Raw genomic sequence first — 26,389 nt, forward strand, 5'->3', positions numbered from 1 at the left:
ATTTAGAGGATGTTTCTTGCTTTCTTAGAAAAGTACTTTACATTTTCACATTTTCAATGACTTGGTTACCATATGTACATGAAATTACAGTTGAATGAAGATTATGCCCAACTTTTGTCTCCCAGGATTCTCGAGTTGCTTCCAGTGGTCAAAAAGTCAAAGGAAGAAAAAGAACCAACACTGCACCAGTCCTACTGCTAATAAGCAACATTTTGGTGTCTTTCCTAAAACATTTGCCTGCTGAATCTGCGGACAGCAAATGTGCTAATTTGCAGTAATTACTCATCTCTGAAGCATGATGTTGGACCCCCACATGTAATTCATTCCAATTTGCTGCCCAGATTTAAGGTTAAAGCACAGGCCACACAAAGGATGCTACGCACACAGCTGACACTCAACGCACCTGCGATAGAGGCAGCAGCATCTTCCTCTTGTACCCACCAAGCACCCTTCCCTTTCTGTCCTGAATTACACAAAATAACAGTTTTGGAAGGAACCAAGAGGCCACTGACACAAATTTATTATTTTGGAATTTTCTTTATCTACGTTACAGGCTTTGTTACACCTTAACAAGGCTCAACTCTTAATTTTTGACATATTAATAGTTACTTGTCCTTTAGCATGCAACACCCATTGTGCTCCTACTGCTTAGGTTAGGACTACATAAACCCAGTTTACTCCTACAGCTGCACAAGTTAAAGGGGAACAAACTGAGTTTTAAAGCACAAAGAATAATATTGATGCCTTAGATATAATTCTTAGTTCTAAGCCAGAGAATATCAACATAAACCAATCATTTTTTTCCATGAACAGCGTATTACAGCAACGTAGAAAAAAAAAAGAGCAATAAAAGCAATTCAGAATTGTGGTGTGTTTTTTTGTTTTGTTTTGTTTTTTGTTTTAAAAAAACTATCCTATGATGTTGTAGCTATTTTTTCCCTCCTTGTATTTTACCTCAAGGATTACAGGTAGAAATTTAGACTCCAGTAAAAATAATGTGTTGTATTAGCTACATTTAAAAGATGCCTGTCTGAGTCCACATTACTTCATTTATATCTGGTTCCTTCCATCTGTACAGCACTTAATTATTTGTTGCTCCAGCTGAAGATCCAAAAGACGCTTGCCTAGTCACATTTAGTTTTATTACCTGGTCACACAACATAACCAAGATCCTTTATATAGTTTCAATATAACTAAGTATTCTTGAACAGCTTTCCAGTTACTTAAAAAAAAAATGTCTCTCCAATGAGATACCCATCCCTTCTGCTTACTTTGGAAAGTTAAACTGCAAACAAAAACCCTTCTGTATCAAAACCATGGCTGTCCAGATTAAACATTAAAACTTAAAAAGTATCCCAACTTGTCTTCATAGGTCCTTCATGCATCATCAGTGGAGGGAGAGCATCCTAAAGGATGCTCAGAACAGAAGTGCAACTTTGCTGCTTTAAAACACCTCCTGAAAGTACAGCATAAGCAGTTACTTAAACTTAGCCTAAAGCTAAATTGCATGGAAAAAATACTAAAATTATGTGAACCTTTGAATTATAACTGTCAGATTAGTTTGTCTAAGCTCATTGCACTTTCAACTCAAATTCACTGGAGAAATTTGGTAAAAGAATCAAAGAAAAGGAATCCCAGCACCGAGAGAATTAAAAGTATAATATATAATATAATATAATATAATCTGCTGCTGCTCCACACAACATGAAAATACTGCTGCTCCTCAAACATAGACTGGGAACAACCACTCTTTTCCAATGAGAAGTAAAGTAATTCTAAGTAAATTTAAAGTAAAATGAGGGTGAGCTGGAAGGCAGAGCAGCCAGGTCTGCCTCCTCTGACACTGTCTGTCTCCATCTTCTCTTCCCAGTAATTCACCTCCACTGTTATTCTGGAAATTTTATCTTTTTCAACCCCAGAAATGCTGCAGCTCCCTTATCTTCTGAATTACAAGGAAAAAAAACCTCACTAAACATCCGCTGTTGCAGAACTGCTGGAGTCAGTATTCCTGAAAGAAGCTGAAATAGTTAATAATTAGTGTTCTTGAAAGCACTGCAATTAACCACAGGCACTTGCTGACTAAATTAACAAACAACTGCTGTTTCCATTACTTTCTGGCAATCACAGTTTGTTGCTGTTCAGCATGCTTTGGCATGGATTCTGTGTTTGCAGTCTTAAATATATCAAAATTACTAGCCTTTGCACAGCAAAATTCATATTCAGTATTATAAATGCTGTAAGCTGTCAGTCTGGGAATTAGGCAAGGACCCTTGAAACAACTTTATTGAGAATCATTGGGCGTGTGTTGCATATGGAAAGGCTTTCAACAGAAACATCTGGGAGATCCAGAAGCCGGCTGAATATAGGAAATCAGTTCTGTCATATACACTGTCACAGCCCACAGGGTACTCCTCAGAACTCTAATTAAAAAGGCCTATGTAAATCAGTAAGACTAACCACATCCTAAAACTAAAACCTATGTAAAGTAAGCAGCACAGGTTTTGACAGTAATTGCCTGTACCCAAAACTCAAACATCTGAAAATCTAAAGGAGTGGGGGAAGGGCCCTAGGATCGATTGCTATGGCTCTCTGAGCATTGTAAAAACCTGAAAGTAAAGTGGAAATATTAGAAAAATGGAAACTTATCTAAATGGAGGAAGCAGTCACAATGCCAAGCAAGGTTAAGGATTGTATTTATTTATAAACTGGAATGTGAGCCATTGAAATGCTTGGACAACAAGTTGGAAAACAAAATAAACCTATTAAAAAAAAAAAAAGAATTACATGCCCTTTGAGTCAGCTCTGCACCTATGAGATGAGAGCGGGATTAGACACACATACTTGGTATCACATCAAATGTTCCTACCACGTCCTACCGGCACAAACATCGTCATCCCACGTGAGCTGCTGCTGTCAGTTCAGCAAGTCCTAGGAGCTGCCACAACAAGCTACAGAGCTCTGCTCAGCACAAGCTTTCCAGTGCAACGCCTGCTGTGTTGTTCCCTGGAGTCCCTGTGAGCACCAAGGTGAAGAAGTAATCCTTTCAACAACGTGGCAATTACACACAAAAGAGGTTGGCTCTAGTAGAAAGGCTGAAACAGATTTTCAACGCTTTTGGATTTAAATAGTAACACGGTAAAGCTACTATAACAAAAGTGATATCCCTCAAATATTGGAACTGAACTTATACCTTAAATGGTGTAAGAAAGTTGCATTGCACTGCAGCCTCCTGTCACCTTTGCTCCTCTCCTCTTCTTCTTAATGTCTAAATAAAGTCCTAATGTTGGCCCGCTTAAGATTGAAATTAACAGTAGCTCACAGAGATGGGATAAATATCCTGATAGTTCCTAATGGAAACTTTCTGACATTTATTTCTGCGTATTATATCTGGAAAACAAGGAAAACGATTAGCAGTGTATAGGCTGGTTTTGTGGCATAAAACAAGTCTTCCTAAAATGCTGCAAGAGGCTGCAGCACAGTTGTTGCTACCTATACACACACTGCTGAATTTCACTGAGGCCCAAACTATAGAGAGGGGTCGCACACCCAAACTTTCTGCTGTGCTAGAATTAGAACATTAAATTAAATTGAAAATACTTAATGTCTTTAAATGCACAAAGTGCCTACATGTATATTCTTTTTTCCTCAGCGATTACAAAAGTACACAATCTTCTCATTTAAGTAGTACAAGGATTCCAGTTTGTTTCAATATTAAAAAAATACCAATTATGAGCATCTGACTAATTGAGAATGCCGTCCTGTTTCCCCAGCCCAGCCCCTCTCATTGCTGAAGGCAGTGGGAATCACACTCAGAAAGCTGACAATCCTGCAGCTCTTTGCTATCTGGATGTTCCACCTAGCTGCAACGACAAACGCTGTCTTTGAAAACTCAAAATGATGCTGTTATTTGCAAAGAAAAGCTCTGGTGCCCTGATACAACTGATATGGTCGCCTAGAAGCCGGTCTTACAATTGAGAACTGAAGGACGCTGAGGCAGCACAAAGCCCAAGTTCAGTTTTCATCACGCATACCTCTCACTTCAGCATCTATTAAACATGCTTCACTCATACTGGCAGCAAGGCTTGTTGAGAACTACATAACTTTTCATCAATTTGACTCACCAGCATGAAAACTAAATAAAATTTGCTTAAGTGCTGCTATTTTTGCATTCAAGTACAAAGGGATGGAGCGAGCGTGCTGCAAGACAAAGTTACCCAGAGCCCTCCTATTTAGCAGCAGCTTGCCATAATAAAATCCTCCGGGATAAGCATTCTAAGCAGCTGCTCTGGAAAAATGACAGAACAGTAGTCTGCTAGCAAGGAAACTGGGAAATCCTACTTCTAGCCTGACACTCAGCCTCTGCAAGCCCAAGTGGAGGAACGCCGTTCAGCCTAAAAACTCAGCCTCAGTAGCTTCCAGAACACACAAAGCAAATGCTATACCCTTGCTGTGCCGCTCTTTTTAACACAATTTCCTTTCAAACAGCATGGGTCTGTCATATCTGCGTGCAAAAGCCACCCAACCCACAGAGCAGACTGCTGCTGCCAGAGGAGCCACGCAGCTTCCCTCCGCCTGTTCATCCCCAGTTGCAGTGCACCTCTTTACAGATAGAAAGCTTTGAGCCGTCAGTCCTCCAGCACCGACTGATCTACTGCAGCCTCATTTCAGAAGCACCTTCTAGTGCCAGCAGACAGTACCAGGTACCAGAAATCAGACTTCAATATCGAGATGAAGACCACCAGCTAACTGTTTCATTCCCACTGTAATTTCAGAGGACCTCGTATCACTTTTCACTTTCGCTGTATTCAAATTTCTTTTCTACTTTCAGCTGGAAAAGGATCCTAAGTTTGCAGTGATCTATTTGGACTGGGCCAGGAAGGCCAAAAACCAGCCAAATGAACAAAAACCATCAGAATAAAAACAGACTGGGAAAATTAAGTTATACTTCTCATAGTTAGACGGCAAGCATTTTATTTTCATTTTAAAAATCTAATCTAATAATAAAAATTCCATTATATTCATGTAAAGGGATTTCAATTTAAAAGCACTCAGGAAATCACTGGATACAGTCACAAAGCATGGGCTAGAAGCCTGGTTAGGTTCAATATGCACAGAGACCTAACAGACCCCGTGTGTTCACCCCCCTGACACCTGGCCTGCAGACCTGCCAAGAGCCAACCCTCCCATTACACCCCTTAATCAAAAACCATCAAGAACAAGGACTCACCAAAATCAATCCCCAAGTTTAGGGAGAGCAGAAGATTCGTAACAAGAACAGTTCAAGGCATCCATCATCTAGTGGTTGAAACAAAACATTTACTGTTCTTGGAAACTGCCACTTGCTACAGAAGTGATATCGAGCACTTCTTAATAAAGGGAGGCAACACCAGCTCTTGGGTTTGCCATCTTGATCACTTCCTAGACACATTTACAGCAGAGCTGTGACCTCCACTGCTTAAGTGGTCAGAAAGCCAGAGCTTGTTCTCAGCTGCTAGAACAACACAGTGCCTTTTGCCCATCTCACCTGCATGGAACATTCACCTCTCTAAGTTATATTTTAGATGCCAATGTCCAGTGACAGTCCAGGACAAGCACAGTTAAATAAAGAACTGAACAGCACGACCCTCCACATGAACAAAACCACCAAAAGCTGGATTTACACTCCAAGCCTTGCTGTCACACCAGGTTACAGACATCTGGCGTAAGCAGTAGTTACAGGGCAGGGCATTGCACGACAGCCCCCGTTAGCACATCTCCGGATTCCCACAAGCTTTGCAATCACTGCTAGCAGCAGAAACCCAGGTTTTAAAAGGTGAGGCTGAGAAGGGTGCAGCATGAACAGCAGCTGTAAGGGCTCTTGTTGAATTCTGCTACCTGAAGCGCTGCACAGTCCTACATCTTGACATGTTGCCTACTTTATCCTGTTAGATGTCATTTCACTCCTCTTCCTCCTTTCCCTAGCAAGCTTAATTACCTTGAAATTTTAGCTTTCAGGCTTTGTAAGTTTTATAAAGGTATTAACACCTTCTTTTCAACTTGTCACATTTCAGGAACATCTTTTGTATGTCTAAGCCTACATGACAAATGCCTTTTCAGTTCCCTAGGGAATCCAGACATGTTCCCAAGGATGCTGCTGCATACCAGAGTGTTTTGCTGCCTTAATGAGCAACGGAAGAAAAATTTTCCTCTTCGGATTGCTAAATATTAGCTTTCAAACTGCCTTATACAACCAGTGTGGCAGCACAACTTCATGTCCTTTGAGTTGTCTACAGCTACGAAAAGAAGCGCTGGGCTCTGCACCAAATTGCCAACCACTCTTAACAGACTAAAGCAGTGAAAATTTTGTCTTACTTCACTGACACACCACCCACCTTCCTAACTAACCCCTGCAGTCAGGAGCTCTGACTCATTACACTTAAGGTTCCTTCGCAAGGGAGAACTTACCCCGTTAACACTCAGTAAATTATACAGCTGATCTCTAATGAGACCGTGCAGGCCTTCCGTGCAGATTAATATGGACAACAATTTTCAGAAAAAAGTGTTCAAGAATTACTGACCATCTTCCGCAAGACCCAGTGCCCTCCTTGGCACGGAAATTTAATTTCCTTTCCTGTTATTTAACTGGCTTACCAGCTGCTAATTACTGAAGAGTACAATTATCTTCTTGACTCAATGTGCACATCTTGGCATGAAACCTCAAAAAAAAAAAAAACTAAGTGAACTCTGACAAATATTGACCACTTCAATGTTACTGGTTTGTGGATGAGCAAACTGCAAACCTGGGTTTGCAACAAACAAACGAGCAAAAGGGAGAACTTCCATTTTTGTGCAGTATTCAAGCTAAACAGTATCAGAGCATGCAAATTCAAGCTGGGTTAACCTGCATCCTGAGAAGTCAAACAAGTCTGTAGAATATGCTAATTATTCAGTTTTTAAACTGGAAAAAAAAAAGGTATAAATGCAAACTCATGTTTTGACTGACTCATAACAGAAGCAAAAGTGTGCAACATCCTACATCCTGTACTTCATCCAGTACATCTAGCCAGTTTATTCTTCGTATTAAAGCATATTTTTTAACAGTCATTCAAAGTATAATGGACATTTTGAAATCCCCCTGTATCATTTTTACCTGCACCACTACAAGCTTACGACATAAAATCTGTCCGTATGCCTTTTACTTTATAGGCGATGTGTGGCAGTGTTGTTGAACCTGCAAATACTCTGTGATAAACTCTCCAAAACTCTAAAGCTATACTAAGGAAGTGACAGAAAGCAGAACATTATAACAACGTGAACACATTATTTGGGTCTCAGTTAACATAGCAATAAAAATTAGCAGGGAGGAAAACCTGAGATAACTTGACAGCACCAGGCGTGGCATTGCCAGCTTACATGGATACGTGTATCTTTCTTGCTCTTGGGTTCAAGCACTTCATCAGCCACCCACCAGAGCCCTCTGACACTTAGCGGGCTCTTTGCTGTCTGTGTTCCTTTCTTTCCTTCATTGCTTTAAGTACACCACCCACTCCACAAATCAGTTACAACATGCTCACTGGTAACACTACCATTTGATCCAGAAAGGGCAAAAAGCTTGCCCAAACAAGTTCTGAAACATTCGGAAGTCCAAGCAAATTTCTTTAGAAAGTCACAGACACAGAAAGGAAGTGTTATTTGCATATTTCTGTACTGGGTCTTATAGAAAGCTCAACCGTTTTCATGTCAGATTACCTAAAAGCGGATGCACTACAATTCCTAACATCAGTTCTCCCTATTTTGTGTTGTGTCCCCAACCTCCCACCCCAGCAGACTGTATTTCAGCACAACACACTGCTATTTCTTAGAAAAAGACACTCAAAACACATCCCACGCTTCCCTGGCACCACTTAACATAAGGACTCCTGCACCAGGTGAGATCAAAGGCCCAGCTCACCCAGCGACCACAACTGATGTTCAAGGGAAAGGAACAAAAGCAGCACTGTGATGCTACCCCTCCCTGAATATACTCACAGATTCTGCAGGGGCTGAGTAACCCTCGTGGCAGGACCGTGCTGAAAACAGGAAACCAATGAAATACGCAACTGGAAGACGCTCTGACCATTGAATTCCAACTCAGTGCAATCGCAGGCATCACTGTGCTATTTCTGGTTATAAACCCCACCCCAACACCATGGGGTTTGCTGCCATTGCTCAGCACAGAGGAGGAACAACAGCCTCGGTGTGGTTTGGGTAGCTCGGGTTGCTAAGGAAAGACTGAAGCATGCCCTGCCAGACCAAGTTTTTCTAAGCTCAGGTGTGTGACATCGTGTGTCTGAGCTGCACGGTGGAGCCAAAACCCAGCCTGCCACCCAGATGATTAACTGTTATCCTCATACACCAGCCTTACTGTTTTGGCTCTAGGTGAAACCACTGAAAAACACATCCACTGGTGAAAAGCACCACACTGGTTTTGCACACTGAACCGGTGCATGTGGCATCTGCACATTTACACCCACCAAGCTGCACGTCTGCCACAAGACCCATAGTCAGTCACACAGCATCCAACAGAAAGATAGTGTGGGAAGGTCAGAAGCAGTAGGGTTTTCAGATCTAAACGCAATTAAATTTCATTACTGTGGCATTAGGAAAATAAGTAAAATCCTGAACCAAAGGAAGGAAGCCACCCAACTCATACAAATTCTAGGAATTCTGCAATTTCTACGCTGCAAAAACTGCTGCGGGAAGAATCCTTCTGCAGGTGGGAACAAGGCATGGGCATGGAATGGGGAGACTGTCTATGACAAATAATTACATTAAAAATAGACAAAAACAGACTGACAGCCAGCACTGAGACTTAAGTTTGTTAACTTTGACACCAAACTCAATTTTCATTGAAGTACAATTTGAAATAAACAGGGTTTAAGCCTTCTAAGAGCTGCTGTTCCAGACCACACACAGAATAAGCAGGAGGGCAAAGCTTGCTTTCAGTCTGTCACTTACCAAACAGCTGACCAAGCCCTTCTAGTACATGGACACCAATGGGCACACAGTACCTTTTCTCCAAGGCACTACAGCGTGTTGCAATATTATAGTTAAAACACTCCTAAGTATTCGAATGTCCCGTTGATCCTTTGACTTGTGTACACAGCAGCATTTCTCCAGTCACTTGACCTTCCCTGCAAGTCTTTACAAGTCAACAAAACCAAGGAGAACAAAATATTGCTACGGGTAGGAAATTTGGAGTTTAAAAATCAACATTTGACATTTTTTTTTTTTTTTTTAAATTATTCGCAAGTAGATTCCAAGATGACAACATCTTTTAAGGAATCAGTAGAAAACACAAAAATACATGTATAAATGACTAAATAAAGCAAAAACCCCAGTCGTCAGCTGGCAATGCTTTACCCTACTAAATTCCTGCGGGCCCTGGTTCCAGATAACATCCCCTGAGATTCCAGCTTCCCGTGGACACAGATGCTCTCTCTCATGGCTGCAAACCAGCAGCGATGCCATCTTTCAAAACAGTTGTCTTGCAACGCTCTCTGCCAAAACATTCTTCAGCCTCTGTTATGAATTCCTCCATCACAAAAACAGGGGAAGAAAGTAATCACAAAAATCTAAAAAAAATAAATAATAATGCAAGTGTTCTTTCTAAGCCCGGCTATTTTTAAAGCAATACTAAAAAAAAAAAGATATTAAAAAATGCAAAAAAAAAAAAAAAGAATCTGCCTCCTCCTGTTCAGGAAGCTTAACATTTAGAAATGTATTTCTTGAAGGATACTTCATTTTCATTTCTCTAGTTTTAATATAAATTCATGATGCTTATTTTATTTGCATGTATTTAGAGAGTAAGACATCAATTTTTAGAGAGAATAGGCTGTAGATTTACTGAAGCTGTTACAGAACCAGCCTTCAGTGGAACTTTAAACTGTGAAATAACTGCCCTCTTGAGTATACAGCCAAGATTTTCAAGAACAACACTGGTTTACTTCCAGGTACCAGGCCCAATCAAGCATGAGCACTGACGTGAACCACAGAAAGTTGTTTCTGTACACACAGCCACGGCTCCTGCACAGCAAGTGCTTACAGCTGCGGGTATACCCCAGGTAACCAGCACTGGTCTAAAGGCAGTTCCTGCCCTCCAAACAAACCCTGGGTAGCAAGCAGGGGAGTGACTAAGATTTGGTGTTGTCTTGGACACAGAGAGGGGACATTCTGGCATTAGACTGCTGGAGTTGTTGGGTGTTCAGACAGCAGGGAGAGGAAGCAAGAGAGTGGAGGAAAAAAAAAAGTTGGATACGTTTTTCCTTATATGAACGCAGCACAGAGCTGTTAGCTCTTCCCTCATACTGCTGATTATCATCAATCCTTCAGATAACCCAAGCATTCAGGGATCTCTTGAATACCCTTTATCCTAAGCTCTACCGCTACAAACAGTCTGTAATCTTCCGCTTCACAATTTGGCAGTAAAAGTGGTCAACATAAACTACTACTGCTTTACTTGGTGACAGCAGCAAGTCACTTTGTAAGCACACCGACTGCAATTGAATCATAACAAGAGGCACACAATGGGATTTTTAAAGACTGAGTCACTTCTAACTGACACTTAAGCTCTCCATTTCTGCATTTCGATCTCTATCTGTGGTCCCACCTTGGATGTTTGCACGTTGTACGGCTACAATGCGGTAATCAGATCGCGCCCACTAGATCCTGGTTGCAGCTCCGTGCCAGGAAGACTCCTTTTACCTCTCGGCAACGTTTCTCCTAAGTACAGCTCACAGCAATTTCAAAGGTTTCCAATTTTAAAGATTCAAATATTGGTGATCACTAGGATGATTTATTCTGCGCTAATTTTTTAAGATTTCTATCTTTTAGATGTCCAACAGACATCTAGTCAACCTACACCTGCTTTATCATTAACAGAGAGAAGGACCTCTGGAGATACACACCTGGCATCTTGAAACACTTCCCCCAGGGGCAGATAGAGTCCTCTGGAGATGCCTGTATTGATCATAAAGAAAATCTCAAATGAATACTGATTTATGTCTAAATTTCGGTTAAACAAATTCTAGTTCTGAATGGAAACCAAATGTCTAATGCCTAAAACCAAAGTGAATTTCAGTTCTATGAGTGGGAAGAAGTTTCTATCAGTTAAAGACAACAGTCGGAGCTGACAAGAATCAACCACCTAGCCCATCAGTTCACTAAAATCTAGCTTCAGGGAATCATGCACATGACAGTGACAGAATAACTACAGCACTTAATTGGATTGCCCCTAAGCAGAACATTCCTTAATCTGGGCTTTTCTTGAAGGAGGTTACGTTTGTGCATGTGCAGGGAGTAGTATCTATCCGCAGCCCAACCATTCTTATCTCCTAAACTCTCAGCAGATTTACAACAGAGGCTTCTGTACCATACCAATCTTTTTTTTTTTTTAAAAAAAAAGTTCTGTTGTAGAATATTTACTTTATATATTAATTAAAATCTAATAACTGTGGCCCACAGCACTCTTTCCTAATTTTAGGCAGGTAAAAAGTAGCAATGGAGTTTTGACCTCGTTACTCTACATTTTTGTTTTACAGAGATTCTCATTATACAGAGAAAAGGGACCTTGTGCAAAAAATTCAACTCACTCCTTCCCACTGACTGAAGACAGATGGCAGAAAAAGGCTTGCACCTCTCAGATTTGGTGCCCAAATTCAGCAGGATGAACCTACATTTCACTCTGCAATAGCAAACGTCATTATTTGTACTAATCAATTGTTTTTTTTTACAGCTTTTACTGCTGATTGTGTTGTTTTAGGCCTGAATCCCAGCCCCGTATGATTAATAGGTATTTTCAGCAGTTTATGGGCTGTATCCAGCTCTTAATCGCATGTAATAGCTTTCTTGCACAAGATACCACTTGAATTTAGAATGCAGCGATGACAGTTAAAACAGCTTCAAACCCCGAGTAAAATACCACAGTTACTTTCAGATATCTGCATAAATAGTAGTTAATTTGCAGCTATACCATTTCAACTTGAAAAAGTTATCTTGAAGAATTTGATAGACTTTTCCAAGTAGCCAAAAAAAAAAAAAGGCAAATATTGTATTTCTTTTCACTCTAAAAGGGATGCTCAATCAAAATGCACCATTCCAGTTGCCAGATGATTTGTTGCATCCAATACAGCCCAGACTCTGATCACTATATTTGAAAAATTATTAGGACATCAAATAGTCAGCCAGCTTACCATTCACCTACAGATGATTTTTGTTTCAACTAAGTTGATTTTTTTTTCCTCTTAACTACATTGTTAAGATTTGTTTGCCTATGTAGACCTATGTAGAAGTCCTCAATCAAGTGTCTTGTAAAGGACAGTGGAAAAAATTAACACCATCTTTGAGATATGTATTTCCATGTCTCAATGTTCTTTTTTGTCCTCAGAAGCTCAATAAAGTTACTTTCTGTTAAAATAGTGACATGCCAAATCCTATGTCGTTAACTGATCTGAGCTACCCCAACTCAGAGATTTTTTCCATTTCTCTTACTCAGTGGGACACTGCAGCATAACTGTCTTCCTTAGACATTGCGTTTGCTACAGTAGGACAGACGGGAATGCAAACAATCACAGCAGCAGAAAGTGGAGCTGGAGTTCATCACTTCAAATGTTGGAAGAGACTGGAACAGCAAAACCCACAAAATGACAGACTGACAAAAAAGGAAGATCATTGCCCCAAGCAGCGCAAGCCTCAAGCAAAGAAGTAAGCAACCTTCTAACTTCTCCAGGGTTACACCTAATCTCAGAGCTCCGTTGGAATCTCAGAACTCCGTTGGAATCAAGAACCAGAACTTCAGAGAAGAAATTCCAAAGTGATTTGTCAAGAACTTAAAACCTATTAATTTTAGGAATAAGGAATAATCTCTCTCTGGCAAGTGGATACATTTCTATTGCTTTTCAAGGAGTCAAAGTTGAAGTGGTGTTCTACAGTTTTCTTGTTTGCACTGTGAGGACACAGATGTGAATCAATGTCATTACAGTCAAGGATAAGTGCTTTAGAGCAACTTCAAGGAAAAGCTACCATCATCTCCATCCCTTCAGGAGAGCTTCGCTTCAAGCAGAAACGCCTCCACTTCTCACCGGAAGAAAAAAGCTGCCAAATATTCTACATCTCAAATACCAGATTCACTTGAAATGAAGATGAAAGTCTGGATGTCTTCAAGGAAGAACAACCACTGCTCCCTGGTATCGCATAACAGGTTTCCTGTTACCCATTTCCAGGGTAAATCTTTAAAAATTGTCCAGCAGGTCCTATAGCCGCTCACTGCCCACTACAATCCCTCCCCAGTTCTGCATAATGGAATGATATGTGCAGGCTCTCCCCAGACATCACATAAAAAGCCCTAGGAAGAAGCGGGAAACAAAAAAAATAATAAAGATACCTACTTTCAGGTATCTCCACTTCCACCGACAGCTTTGTCAGAAGCACTGTTGTGGTGTTACTAGTACAGACTTCCCTTCCAGCAGCACCACAAAACCAGAAAGCTTAGTACATAGGAAGCAGGTACACTAAAAACAACACACGTGTGCTGGAAGGGAAATCCTGAATCCCTGCTTTAAAATAACATTTTTGTAGTTTTTCATCTCTCATACATTAAAATTAAGGTTGTTGATTGAGGTTTTTGTTCTTATATGAGAAAATGATTTGTAAACAAGCAAACAAACAAAACGCTATTTTCCAAAACAAATCCATGGTTCTATGGATTGCTCTAGCGAACTAGAAAGGAAAAATAATTCATTGGGGAGGTTTTCAGTACATCAAAGTAACCAAGTGAACAGCTTGGTAACATTTTGTTATTCACAAATACACTTTGGAGAACTCGTAAAAGGTAGGACACGTACTGGAAAAAAATTCGCAGACAAGTTCAACCTAACACAAAGGAACTGGAAAAACACAACTGTTGGCAGAAGTTTTCAATTACCATACGTCTGTAAGACCAAAAATAACACAAACACTTACTATGCACAGCTCTTTAAAATGCTTTATGCATAGCCAAATCTAGCAGGGAGCTAATTATCACAATAAAGACTTAAATGATCAAGACAGAAGTAAGAAGAGTGATGTTATCAAAGCAGCACGGACAATTGAAGCACGTTCACATCACCACAGTGCTCATACCTAACACACCGTACAAAGACGAGGGGGGAAAAAAAGACACATTCCAAAGCTCAAATACTTTCCCTAAAAGATAAACTGGGATGAAGACTACCACGAGCAAATAGAGACAGAGAAACAACTACATTTTAATCTAATTTATCAGCCATACCTAATCAATCACCTGATTTATCGCTATCAGATATTCTTGTACCACATACAGCTCAAAAGCCAGAGCCCTGATTCCCCCCCCCCCCCCCCACCTCCCTACCGCATGGAAAAATTCCCTTATTTCCTGGCTGCTATTTGACATTTAACTGGCAGAGGGTGGGTGGGTGGAAAAGCGTTCTCTTTCCAGTTCCAAGTATTTTAGGAGGAAAGTAATTGGGTGAGGAACACGGTAGTTTAAAATATATATAGTTAGTCAGCACCATAAACCTGATTACTAGGCTAAGACAACTTCCTAGCCACGCACACAAGAGCAGTTAGCATCCTAGTTCAACGACTAACCGGATCCATCAACAGCCTGGGTGGAGGGAAAGGAAAGAAATTAGAAGGTATTTCTTCAAATGAAATATATATTCACTGCGGTAATGACAGTCTGCTTGGAAACATGCAAACGGGTGAAACGTGCTAACTCCCAACAAGCCCCGAGGGCTCGCTCTGTAAGGCTGCACAAACACCTCAGAGCCTGTCTCGTAAAACTCTTCCCTGCAGAGGAATGCCACACCAGTTCTCGTTGGGATTTTGGATGTAAAGTTGTAAACTTACTCACTGTTGGATTTCAAGGCTTAGCAGCCCGCAGAGTATGCTGTGTGAGAAACGGCAGCCGGGAAAGCACACATTGTTTTATACTGAGGTACGCAGAGCTGAAATAAGGTTTAAAGAACGACGTAATACAAAGAAGTAACAGTGCATAAATACCAAACTAAGAGGTTCCTCAGCTGCTAAGCTCCACCTGAGTTTTCTTCCTTCCCACGAGCCATTTTTTCCCAGTAAGCTATTCCTAACTGAACACGTACAACTTTTAAGAACAGAAGAGTGGATGGTAATACTGCAGGGTTAATTCAAACCAGAACACTTCAGGATTTATGGGCACCTTCACACTTAAGCATATCCTGTGGTTACTTTTAAAAACAAAGCAGGAAGGCACTGCACTTCTAGGCAGTTTCACCTGCTTTCCTCCCACCTGCCCTTTAAAACAGACAGTGATGGGATACTGACAGACAACAGGCTGGGAATACATTTTGAATTTCACATGTTAATCTTCCAAACCTTCCCCAAAGCAGCTATTTCAGTCCATCTGGATAATTCACGTGAGCCGGTATCTATCAGAAGGAATGCAAACAAAGGTTATGAAAACAACAGGGCTTGAGCCTGTACTGAACTCTCTAATTCAAGTCTTCATTAAAACAGACATAAAAAAGGTGTGCAATTTAACTCACAAACACAAACCTCTCAGGAGAAAGAGCCTGCTTTTGACCTAACGTAAACTTGACCCAGGCTGCTATATGATAAGGACAGCCAAATGACAATGTAATGCCCGTCCATCATGTGACGGCTATTTTCAGCCAAGTAAATCTAGTTTCGTATTTCTAGTAACAACTTCCTGAGGCAGAATCCTGGGCTGCTTCGGCTGAAAACCGTTAGCCCTGCTTCAGGTTTCCAAGCGCTGACGAGAGTCCTGTAGTCACATCAGAGTGTAGCAGACAAAACTTGGTGCAGTGACTCACGCAGGAACGCTCCTCTCTGAAAGGTTATTTATATAACTGGAGTTCCAGTGGAAAATGCTGTGTTTTAGCAATTTGCTGCACAGAGCCTTAATTCTAGCTATTTAGCTGACAGGCATCTGAATGACTTCAAAAGTCTCACTGCCTCCCACAGAACCTCTCTCTAAAGATAGCCATCATCTACTTTTGTTGCTGGTACACTTAATAGTTAAGTAAATACTGGTGCTTTATGCAGAAAAGGTTTCTTACTAGTTGTAAGCCGCAGCTGGAGACTGAAAGCTAATTAAATGATAGCTTAAAACAAAAACAATCAGAGAATAACATGTTGGAAAGGACCTCTGGAGCTCATCTGATCCAACCACCCACTAAAAACGGGGCTGGCTTTGAAGTTGGCTCAAAGTACTTAGGGTTTATATGTTTGATAATTAGGTATGTTAACAGGCCTGTTTCAATGTTATCAGAGAAGCTGGATGTGCAGCTCGGCATTATAAACTGCTCAGGTTCACACTGTGCTTCCCATCAAAGGTATCTCAGCAGGGTTACTTGCCACTCCCTGCTGAGGGTCTTCTCACGAAAGGCATTGCTTCATTTCACATCAAAACTGACCACAGGCTTTGTAGAATCACAGAATGGTTTGGGTTGGGAGGGACCTGAAAGCCCACCCAGTTCCACCCCCTTGCCATGGGCAGGGACACCTCCCACCAGCCCAGGTTGCTCAAAGGTCCATCCAACCTGACAAAGCCTGTGATTAGCTGGCCAGGTAAATGCTAATGATGGCACAGGAAGGCAGGGGGAAACGCACCTGGGTGTAAAACAGCTAAAATTTTGGCAGGAGCGCACTTTTACTTTGGAAACTGCAGCATCATTCACTTTAACTACTGGTCTCCCTGATTCTCTCTGCAGTAAGCTTATCGAAACACGGAGGAAAGCAGGACTTTGCTTACAAATAAGACTTCATGATGCTGGTTCCTTTCTCATAAGAACATATATAAATCTTTAATGGGAAGAAGCTTGAAAATTCTCACTTTCTTCTTTTAAGATCACAGGGAACACATAAATGGAACAGAACTGTCAAGAGGCTGCACCATTTAAACTGCAAAGAAAACAAGAGCTCTGCAAGTCCAACAAAGACTGGTACATGGAGCTTGGTAGAAGCTATGTGGGAATAAAAATTGGGCTGGGCATGGGGATCAAATGACTGCAAAAAGGCTGAGGAGCATCTCCCCTCCTAAAACAACACCCCAATGGGACTCAAGAAGAGACAGGACACAGCTCACCTGAAAACAAGAAAAAGATCGATGCAAAGTATCTTGAGATGAGGCAAATGGAATGGATTTAGCACGACATACATGCTGAACGCAGGCCCTCAAAAACCAGTAAGGGACACAGTGGGCTTTGGGCAACCTGACCTGGTGGGAGGTGTCCCTGCCCATGGCAGGGGGCTGGAACTGGGTGATCTGTAAGGTCCCTTCCAACCCAAACTGTTCTGTGATTCTACAATTCTGATTCTTGAAACTCACCTTTGTAATGAAGCTTCCTTACAAAGCAAGTTTAATCTGGACTAATTGAAGTCAATGGAGAGGAAATCTATTAGTGCTACCAGTTACTCCATTAGCTCATGCGACAAGTTTGAACAGCCCCAATATCCAGCCACAACAATGATCCGTTTTGCGACTGGATCGTTTTAGTCACAAATTTTACATTAGAAGCATAGTGAAGAAGTGACAGAAAATGACATTCATGGAATCAGAACACAGAAAAGTTGGGAAATGCCAGAAAGAAAAAATTAAATTGCATCCTTATTTTCCAAAACAAAACGTCACGTACATCTTCAGTCACACTGTCATCCTTCCCTGCTTGCCCCAACAGAACTTTACTCCCATCCAGTGAGAAATCAAATCTTCCTCACAAAAGGTATTAAGACTGCATAAGAAAAGCGACTGCTGTCTTGATCCTCTCGTCTTTTGCTGCAAAATGAGAAAAGCATTTAGCGTATGGCACAGGGGACTGAAAAGGGTCCTGGGTGAGTTCAAGCCATCCTGGAAAACCACATAGACTGTCAATCACACCACGCTGGCAACCAGCTTCAACCATTGCACAGGTGGCCACTTTTAGCAAATTCTTGATTTGATTCTTCCCCATCTAACATCTTCTTTCTTTACTTTAAAGAATACTTCCCTTATTCACCTCATAGAAATCTTAACCAGAAATATCAAAGTGCCATACAATCCGAAAGTTATACAAATGATGTTAGACCTAAGTAGTTCAGTTTCATAACCTACTTAATTCAAACAGCTGTTTAAAGCTAAGACACACCCCCTTCTTACCAAAATACTCCTTCCCACTGTTCTTACTCACACTTGAGTACCTCATCTTTTATTTTCATTAAGTGCTCACACACACCACCCAAAGACAAGGATTTAAGTTTGGCTGTTGGGGTGACCATTCCCATATTCCACAGGAAAGAAGAGTATCAGATTTAATTTATATTGTCTGAGAATAAAAAAAAATAAAGAGAAAGATGAGACTTCATAGACTGAAAATGTTCGGAACAACTCTCTACCTACATTATCAGTCTAATACAAAAATCTCTTGTTTATGTAACTCTTCCAGAAGGACCATACTCTTTTTTTGTTATTGATTCCTTTGAGTTTACATGCTGAAACGCACCAAATCAGTGACACAGGTCAGTTTATAATCATTAACCATTGCTTTCAGAATCTGATACACTACTTAAAGCTCTACCAAACCACCTTTCAGACACTACAGGGGATATTTAAAAAGCAGCATTCTTTTAAAACCTCATTTCAAAACACATTTTGAGAACAGCTTCCATAAACCCATACCTCATATTCAGGCATATGGTCAGCAAGAAATTGCTGCAAAGCTACAAAAAGTTACACTCGAGGCAATTTCAGCAATTAGAAAGCTTTTTCTGTGCTATAATTAGCAACAGCTGGATAAATGGAAAATAAACTGCAATATAAAGCAAATTATTTAAGACAAAGATTTTTATCTTACTAAAAACAAAATGCTACCTGTTCTTTCATTTTAAAATACAAGAACAAGACTCCAAAGAATTGTTTTGAATGCTTAAAATTTCTACAGCAGGCTGTCATTACTGTAAACTACTATGAAAATGTTTTGATAATAACCTTGATTCATCTTCCTATTTTCCAGCAGGCTCTCACATGCAAAAAGATAAAAATAAAAATATAATTTAGAATGCATATCCAGCTACACTCTGTGATGTGCCAACAGTCTTGAGAAGCAGTAAATTCTTCTCTAAAGCCAGAAGCAGCTTGTGGAAGAGGCAGAAAAGGATGACTGTTACTCTAGCCTTCCTTCCCCCCCTCCCCCCCCCCCCCCAAAGCTTCAGTCTTTACTGACAAGATCTTTATGACTCCTACCTATTCAAATATGGCTCAAGGTGGCCCCACCCCTGTATTCAAAGACTATTCTGGCATGGAAACAACCCTGGCAGACCAAAGTGAAAGTAAAATTTAAACAAAATAAAAAGGCACAGAACTTCAGTTACTCAGACAAACAGCACATCACAAAAGTCACTGATAATTGTTGGATAGCATCACCTTGTTATATTGAAAAAAATTCCATTATACACAGACAGTTAGAATGTCTGTTGTACCTAAAAACAGTTCAAAAGCATACTAATATTTTCAGGTCAATATTTTTCTTCTACAGTAATTTGATATGTTGATAAACATCAGCTCATCACATGGTTTTCTACCATAAACACTCTGGAAAAGGATCTTTCTGCATGAATCATACAATGATGCTTACCCCATTACTACGTGACAGAAAGCAGTATGAGACAGAAACCAGTTCAGCATCATTTTCATACAGTAAATTTGAAAACTTTATTTGAGAAACAGAAGATATCATCAATGTCAAACAGAAGTGTCCCGTCCCCTCCCCACCCCACACTGGTTCTCCATTCCTAGCACCATCGTACACATGCCTCTTATCTATGGTGTACTCTTAGAAAGTCACCCAGGTTACCTTCTGAGGTACAAGAAGTAATACTGAACCAAATTAAACTTCTTCCAAAAAAAAAAAAAAAAAAAGAAAATCCACAACCACTAAACCATACAGTACATGTGTGTATACATACACTATCAGGCATCTAGAACAGAAGGCAGTTGTCACAAGCATGCGTCAGGCAGAAGGATGTGGACTTCAGTTGTTCAGTACTCACAAGTTATTACTCCATCCTCACTCACGCTGTTTCATGCTTTCCAGATGCAGGCTGGCAGCCCAAAGGATATGGCCATCTGCAGCACTCACCATCGAAACTGATTAGATGCAGCTTAGCATTAAGGAGATAGACATGGAAGTCATTTTTCTATTGGATCTAACTTTCTCAACTAATGTTTGGGGAAAGGATGAGATGTGTAACAATGTCTCATATCCTCCATTTTGAGTTTTTATGCAGCATACTAAAACATACCTATAATTCACATAGCTAACAGCATTAACTGAAGTTATAAGTTGAGAGCAAGCTCTTTTTGTTCTATGGAAATTAAAAAACAAGTTAGCATTGCAGAAGTCCTTTTGCTTATCAGGGTTACTGAGTACATATTCAGCAGCCATCAGTACAGAGTCTTTGAAGCTTCCTGTCTTCAATTATCACTCTAAGATCCAGTTCACAGGTTTGATTTTACAACACTCAAGCTGTCATATCAAATACATGTAAGAGCACCACCACCTCGATCCTCTATACACTGCAGATGCAACTCAGTACAGGATATGACTCTGCACTTAGACCTGCTTAACTGTTCTTCTTCCACGAACATACTGGGTCCGCCTTCCTAATATCAGTAACTACTAGAATCTTCATTCCCCTAACCACATAACTGCAGTATTTTACAAGAAGCTCATAGAAGGGTTTTAAAAAAAAAAAGTATACACATGATTAAATACAAATCATCTCATAGTTACAAATCATAGTTTCCTTTCTCAAACATGTTCCAAAGCCTACTTTTACCCAGAACAGTCTGTGATCCTTTAAACACTAGGGGTTTGTTCAACATTCAATCCAACACTCAGCTAACAAGTATGCAATTACCACAGAAGCCATACTTTGCTGGACCACTGCAAAAACACTCATCTAATCCTGGGTTGGTAATTCATGGATTACTGGAGCTGTACATCAGCATCTACCAGAAACAGTACACACAAGTATCTTCCCTACAGGTGTAGCGATGGTACAGCAATTCAAAATACTACCTGAGCACAAGAATTTCATACCACTTCCCAAGAGGAGTAAGTATCAAGTTCCTTTACCACTGTATATCACCTTAGTTGAACAGGTGACTAGTCACACGTTTATCTCAGTTTGGGCAGGTTTTTTCCTTTACCTTAAGGTAGATAAGAAAATCAGTAATGCCACCATAAAAATCACCCCAAACTACAGCAGAAGCTCACGTCTATAGGACACAAAATACTATCACAAATTTGTAATCAATATATTAATATGACACTAATTTTACTACAAAGATGTACACTACTTCAGTTTCTGTATAATATAATAAATGGAAATAGAAACAAAAAAAATGTCCAAACATGTTTTCAGAATCAATTATCTAAAACCGCTAAGATTTGTTCCTATTTTGGTCTCCTGCTGACTGCTGACAGACTGCACAGATACAGGCCCTGGTACAAGGCCAAATTTACAATTAATCCGGGGGAAAAAAGTCAGCATGGCCTTTTATCTCTACTTTGAAGAAAAGAGGAGTAAATTTTACTTATCCAAAACAACACTGAACAGTAACTGCAAATATATCAGGAAAGTAACATAAAACAACCCCAAATCCCCTAAAATGGCAAAATGAGGTAACTTTTTTGGTTGTTTTGAGAAAGAATGAAGTAAATTGGTTACTCCACTTCTATTTCTAAAACAGCAATGGAATTTCATCATCTAAAGCAACATGATGCCTTCCTTGCCTTTAAAGTTTCAGTGCTGGTTTCCTACCTTCGCTATTCAAAGTAAGGATTCTTAATTGCTGCTTTCCTTATATATGTTTGCATCTTACTTACATTTATTCCAGTATAAAATACATATAGTGTATGAAACGTTGCTAAGACAGGGGAAACACTGACTTTATTTAAAGACCATTTTGATCTCCAGTCATTTTGCATTGTAAATTCTGTTGCCTAATTCAAATGACTTGGAAAAGCGCCCAACTCTCCTCCCTCCTACCCCATACAACCAGTGACAGCTCCCAAACATGCAGCAGAGCTATAACTACACGTTAGCAGGCCTATGAGTACAGATCTTATTACGACAGTGAACAAACTATTTCTTGACCCCATCCACTTGTATTAGTAATACAAAGTGCAAGGAACAGAGAAGAAAAATTGCTTCCCGCAGTTTCTGTGTTCTAGCATGTGATCTTTAAGCATAATATTTTAAATAACGGAGTATTTACATTTCAAATGACTTATATTCATGTTGAATTCATTCCTTTCACAGAACAGAATGTTCTTATCATATAACCATCTGGTTATGGAAAAATTAAATCTTTTTAGGAAACTAATAATTAACATTACTAACTGTAGTGTGATAGCACAACAGTATTACTTGCAAATCATTACTAAGCATAGTCACAGGACAAATCTTAACACATTACTCCTGCAATAACCACTTTCTTAAAAATAAGTAAGTCAGTGAAATATTACTGAGATAAATGGCTTATGCAGTAATCACTCCTAATGCAGGTATGAGAAAAAATAAAATGAAAAACTAATAAAAATCACACCTTACATACATTGCTGCTCACCTGAGATTCTTTTCCAATAACAATAGAAAAAAAAAAAGAAGCAGCAAGTGTTTGGGATGTTAGGTAATATTAATTGAAAAAAACAGCTCACTACATCTCAATTTCAGTCCCTGAAGAATATAAAATGCCCTATATTTTAACTTACTTGAGTAGGACAGTGCTGCATTTTAACTCTATTTCCATGATCAGAAACCAAAAGAGCACACACTAGTTTGGAGCTCATATTAGACAGATAAACTGGAACAACAGTAACAAATCAATAGTAAGAGATATCAGGCTCCATACACTGTCTTACACAAAATGATTGAAATTTGTGATACTCTAGGATAACAAATAGAAAAGAGAAGGAAAGAGAATAGCCATTGTCCGAGACAAGTTACACAGATAGCAAAAAGAATAATTAGAAGCTTAATGACTATAAGAGCAGACAAAAAACACTTTTGATTGGACTTCTGTTTTCCAGGCTGCATTCAGTCTGGAAGCTACATTTATTTGGATGCATGATACTTCCAGAATATAGAAAACAGTTAGCAGAAGGAAAAGAAACAAGACCTTTAAGATTTAACAATATGATTAAAGAGGGGGGCAAAAAAGAAAAAGGAAAGAGTGATTTACAATACAACTGCCAACTGATGTATCAGACAGTCACACCTTCAGGGAAACACTGCATACTGATCAATTGCTTTCTGACAGCACTATGATATGCAGGTGCTTGCAGCCAGCACTCATTTCTCTCTATGAATTTCTGCCCACAGCATACATTCAAGTCGAGAGGCCCCTTTCTAAATTTGTAGGTATTTGGCCAATTCCATGCAAGAATTAATTGCTATTTTATCAAAGGTAACTAATTACAATTTAGAGTTTACACACAGCACTAAGCTGGAGTATCCACTGCCTAGTTACTGGCACATAGTTACTTACACAACCCTCACAACAAACCCAGGTTCAATTAATTTATTTTAAATGCGTCAAATCAGAACGTTTCCATTATATGACTGCATGGTAACAGGAAAAAAAAGAAACCATAGAGCTAACGTAAGAGCTATTGGACACTTTATTTAAGACTCGCATCTCAGCTTCAAGCTGTAAAATCACCTTATCTCTTTTATACACAGTTCCCATGTTTACCACGATCTTGTAAAAAAAAGAACTAGGATAAAAGACACAAGAAAACAGAAGTAAGAAACCTCCCATTTCACACCTATACCCTATATTCACTCTGAATGTCTTCAACTCACATAACTTCCTTGTTAGAGCTGGGATGGGTCACATCAGGTACAATTTGATGACAAGAAGACCGCAACTTACATACTGAACATTGCAAGCCTGCCTAGTGCACAGGCACACAGAGCACCCTGCAGAGACATGCATGGCTATCACCGAGCAGAGAACAGGCAGCAACAAAATCCCATGGAAAGATTCAGCAGAAATCCCCAAGACTTCTGATGTGGAGACTAAGACAGCACCAAGCTCCTCACAGCCGATTACCCCAGCAGAACAGGACACCCGAGGCCTTGATGAGCGCTGCTGGGTGGCTGGCTGTTAGCTGTGTTTAAAGAAATTTAACGCCACAGGTAAAAATTACAAAGAGCTAGTAGCCAGCTGTGAAGCTGAGCTTCAGCTAGCTGTAAATATTTATTAGAAAGCCCCAAACTTTCACAGGAATGTTCCACTTTCGAAGAAAACCTTTTAAAGCCAACCACAGCGATGCTCAAATACGGCCACCTGAGCGCCCTCACCTTAGTCCTCCCCTCACACTGAAACCAGCCAAGAATCCCACCTCATTTTTCTGTCATTGCCTATTAAGTAACACTTTATTTAAAGCCGTTAAGACGCTGGTTTTGTCAGCCTTTGCTCTCAACTTTTCAAGAAAAAAAAAGAAAACCTTTCTCCCCAGTCACAAGACATCGCAGAGACCTCGGGACGTCCCAAAGGCGGGCGTCGCTGACATCCGAGGGGGAAAAAAAATACAAAATAATTAAAAAGGCAACCCAAAGCCTGAGGTAAAGTTTATTTCTGCCAGGGAAACCCGGGCCGCGGCGGCGGTCAGGGCACGGCAGGGCGGCCGCCTCAGGCGCTAACGGGCCGGGAGGCGGCGGCGGGGCCAGGCCACCGCGGCGGAGGGACGGTCCCGGGTCCCGAGGGAGGCTGGCGGAGCGGGGCCGGGCACCCCAACGCCGGCATCTCCTCGCCTCCTCCCTTCCAGCTACGGGCCTGCAGCGGCCCGGGGAGGAGGAGGAGGCGGCCACCGGCGGGCCCCAGGCCGGCCGCGGGGCTCGGCTGCTCCCTCGGAAGCGCCGAAGGGCGTTGTTGGGCACTCACCCAGGCGGGCAGATCCGCCGAGGAGACGCTGAGCCGCACCGCCTCCTCCTCGTCCTCCAGGAAGGCGAGAGCCCGGCCCAGGCGGGAGGTTTTGCCGCCGCGGTGCCTGCGGATCCAGAAGAGCCCGCACAGGGCGATGAGCACCCAGCTGAAGCTCAGCCCCAGGTAGCCCAGCACGTAGACGGGGAAGATGAGCACGAAGCTCCTGGCGAACTGCGACACCAAACCCGTCACGTCCACGCTCAGCAGCGACGGCGGCGGCGGCTCCGGCACCGAGTCCCCGGCGGCCGCCGTCGCCTTGTCCGCGGACCCCGCTCCGGGGGGCTGCTTCGCCGCGGCCCCGCTCATGCTGCCGCAGCGGCGGTTCCTCCGACTGCTGCCGCTCCTCCCGCTGCTCCTCCTCCTCCTCCTCCTCCTCCTCGCATCCTGCGCCCGGCCCCGCTGGCCGCGCACCGACACCAGCCGCCGCCCGCTTCCGCGTTCGGCCCGGCCCGGCCCCAGCCGCGGGGAGGCGCCGGCCGCCCCCTTCCACTCCTGTGGCCGCCGCCTCCCGCAATCCCGGGCGGCCCCGAGGTTCCCTCTCCACCGCCCCGGGCCTGCCCGAGGAAGAGCCGGGCCGTGAGGGGACTCCCCCGTCGCTTCCCGGCTCCCGCTCGGTGGCGGAGCTCTGTGAGGGGGCAGGCGATGGCGGGCACCTGGGCGCTGCTTCGTGCCTCCTCACAGACACGCCGCGGCTTCTCCCCTCTCTCTGTAGCCACGCGTGTGGTTGACAGGTTTCCACCTGTTACACCCTTCCGTGGAAAGCTTCACATTTTCCTTTGCTTGCTGTTGAGGGATGTTATTAAAAGATGGGCTGATACACGGCTTGGGAGAGCCAGGGGTTGGTCACTCCACGCCTGAGTTACAACAGGTGCCGCCTGAAGTTTTACTCACACATCCTTAGATAAAGCTGCTTCCTTTGTCATTTTGTCAATATATAGGAGTACCCGGGGTGGTACCGACAATCCAGACTCTTGGGATTACACAAGTCCTGCTCTGCAGAACTAATAAATCCTGATTTTCCACAGGTTTGCATCCTATGTCCCTTTATAGATATGCTTGCTTCACACACCTTCCTCCTATCATTCCTTTATCTTGTCAATAACATAACCCCACCAATTTTGGGAGGGGCAGCTGTTGCTTCTCCTTGCTTATCAGTTTGCTGGTACACCCTTGTTGATTAATCTCAGCATTTATGTGCTGAGTATTATCAGTATTATTCATCTGGACATAAGTGCCCAACCTTCCACTCAGTGGGGCAGTCAGGGCTCTTTCTCCTTTCTTCAGCCAACTTTCACAAAAGTTGCAGAGCTCTGAGACAGGCAGGGGAGAGCAAATTTAGTCCATAGGCTAAAAAGTTATGAAAAAAATAAATGACAAACAGGG

The 26,389-nt window shown here is 41.6% G+C and overlaps 1 protein-coding gene across 4 annotated transcripts in view; it reads right to left on the reverse strand.

Annotated features, from left to right (window-relative positions):
• The window catches only part of ESYT2 (extended synaptotagmin 2), an 80,602-nt gene extending 54,958 nt beyond the window's left edge, over window positions 1–25,644 (reverse strand). Inside the window, exon 1 of one of the 4 annotated variants that reach the window (XM_068673458.1) lies at window positions 24,965–25,644. In XM_068673458.1, coding sequence (XP_068529559.1) covers window positions 24,965–25,312 — 348 coding nt within the window. In that variant the 5' untranslated portion in view covers window positions 25,313–25,644. The remainder of the gene's footprint in view (window positions 1–24,964) is intronic. The other 3 variants (XM_068673459.1, XM_068673461.1, XM_068673462.1) reach the window with 3 other exon arrangements.
• Window positions 25,645–26,389: the final 745 nt, after the last annotated feature.

The sequence above is a fragment of the Anas acuta genome, chromosome 2 (genome assembly GCF_963932015.1).
Source record: "Anas acuta chromosome 2, bAnaAcu1.1, whole genome shotgun sequence".
Classification (NCBI taxonomy): Eukaryota; Metazoa; Chordata; class Aves; order Anseriformes; family Anatidae; genus Anas; species Anas acuta.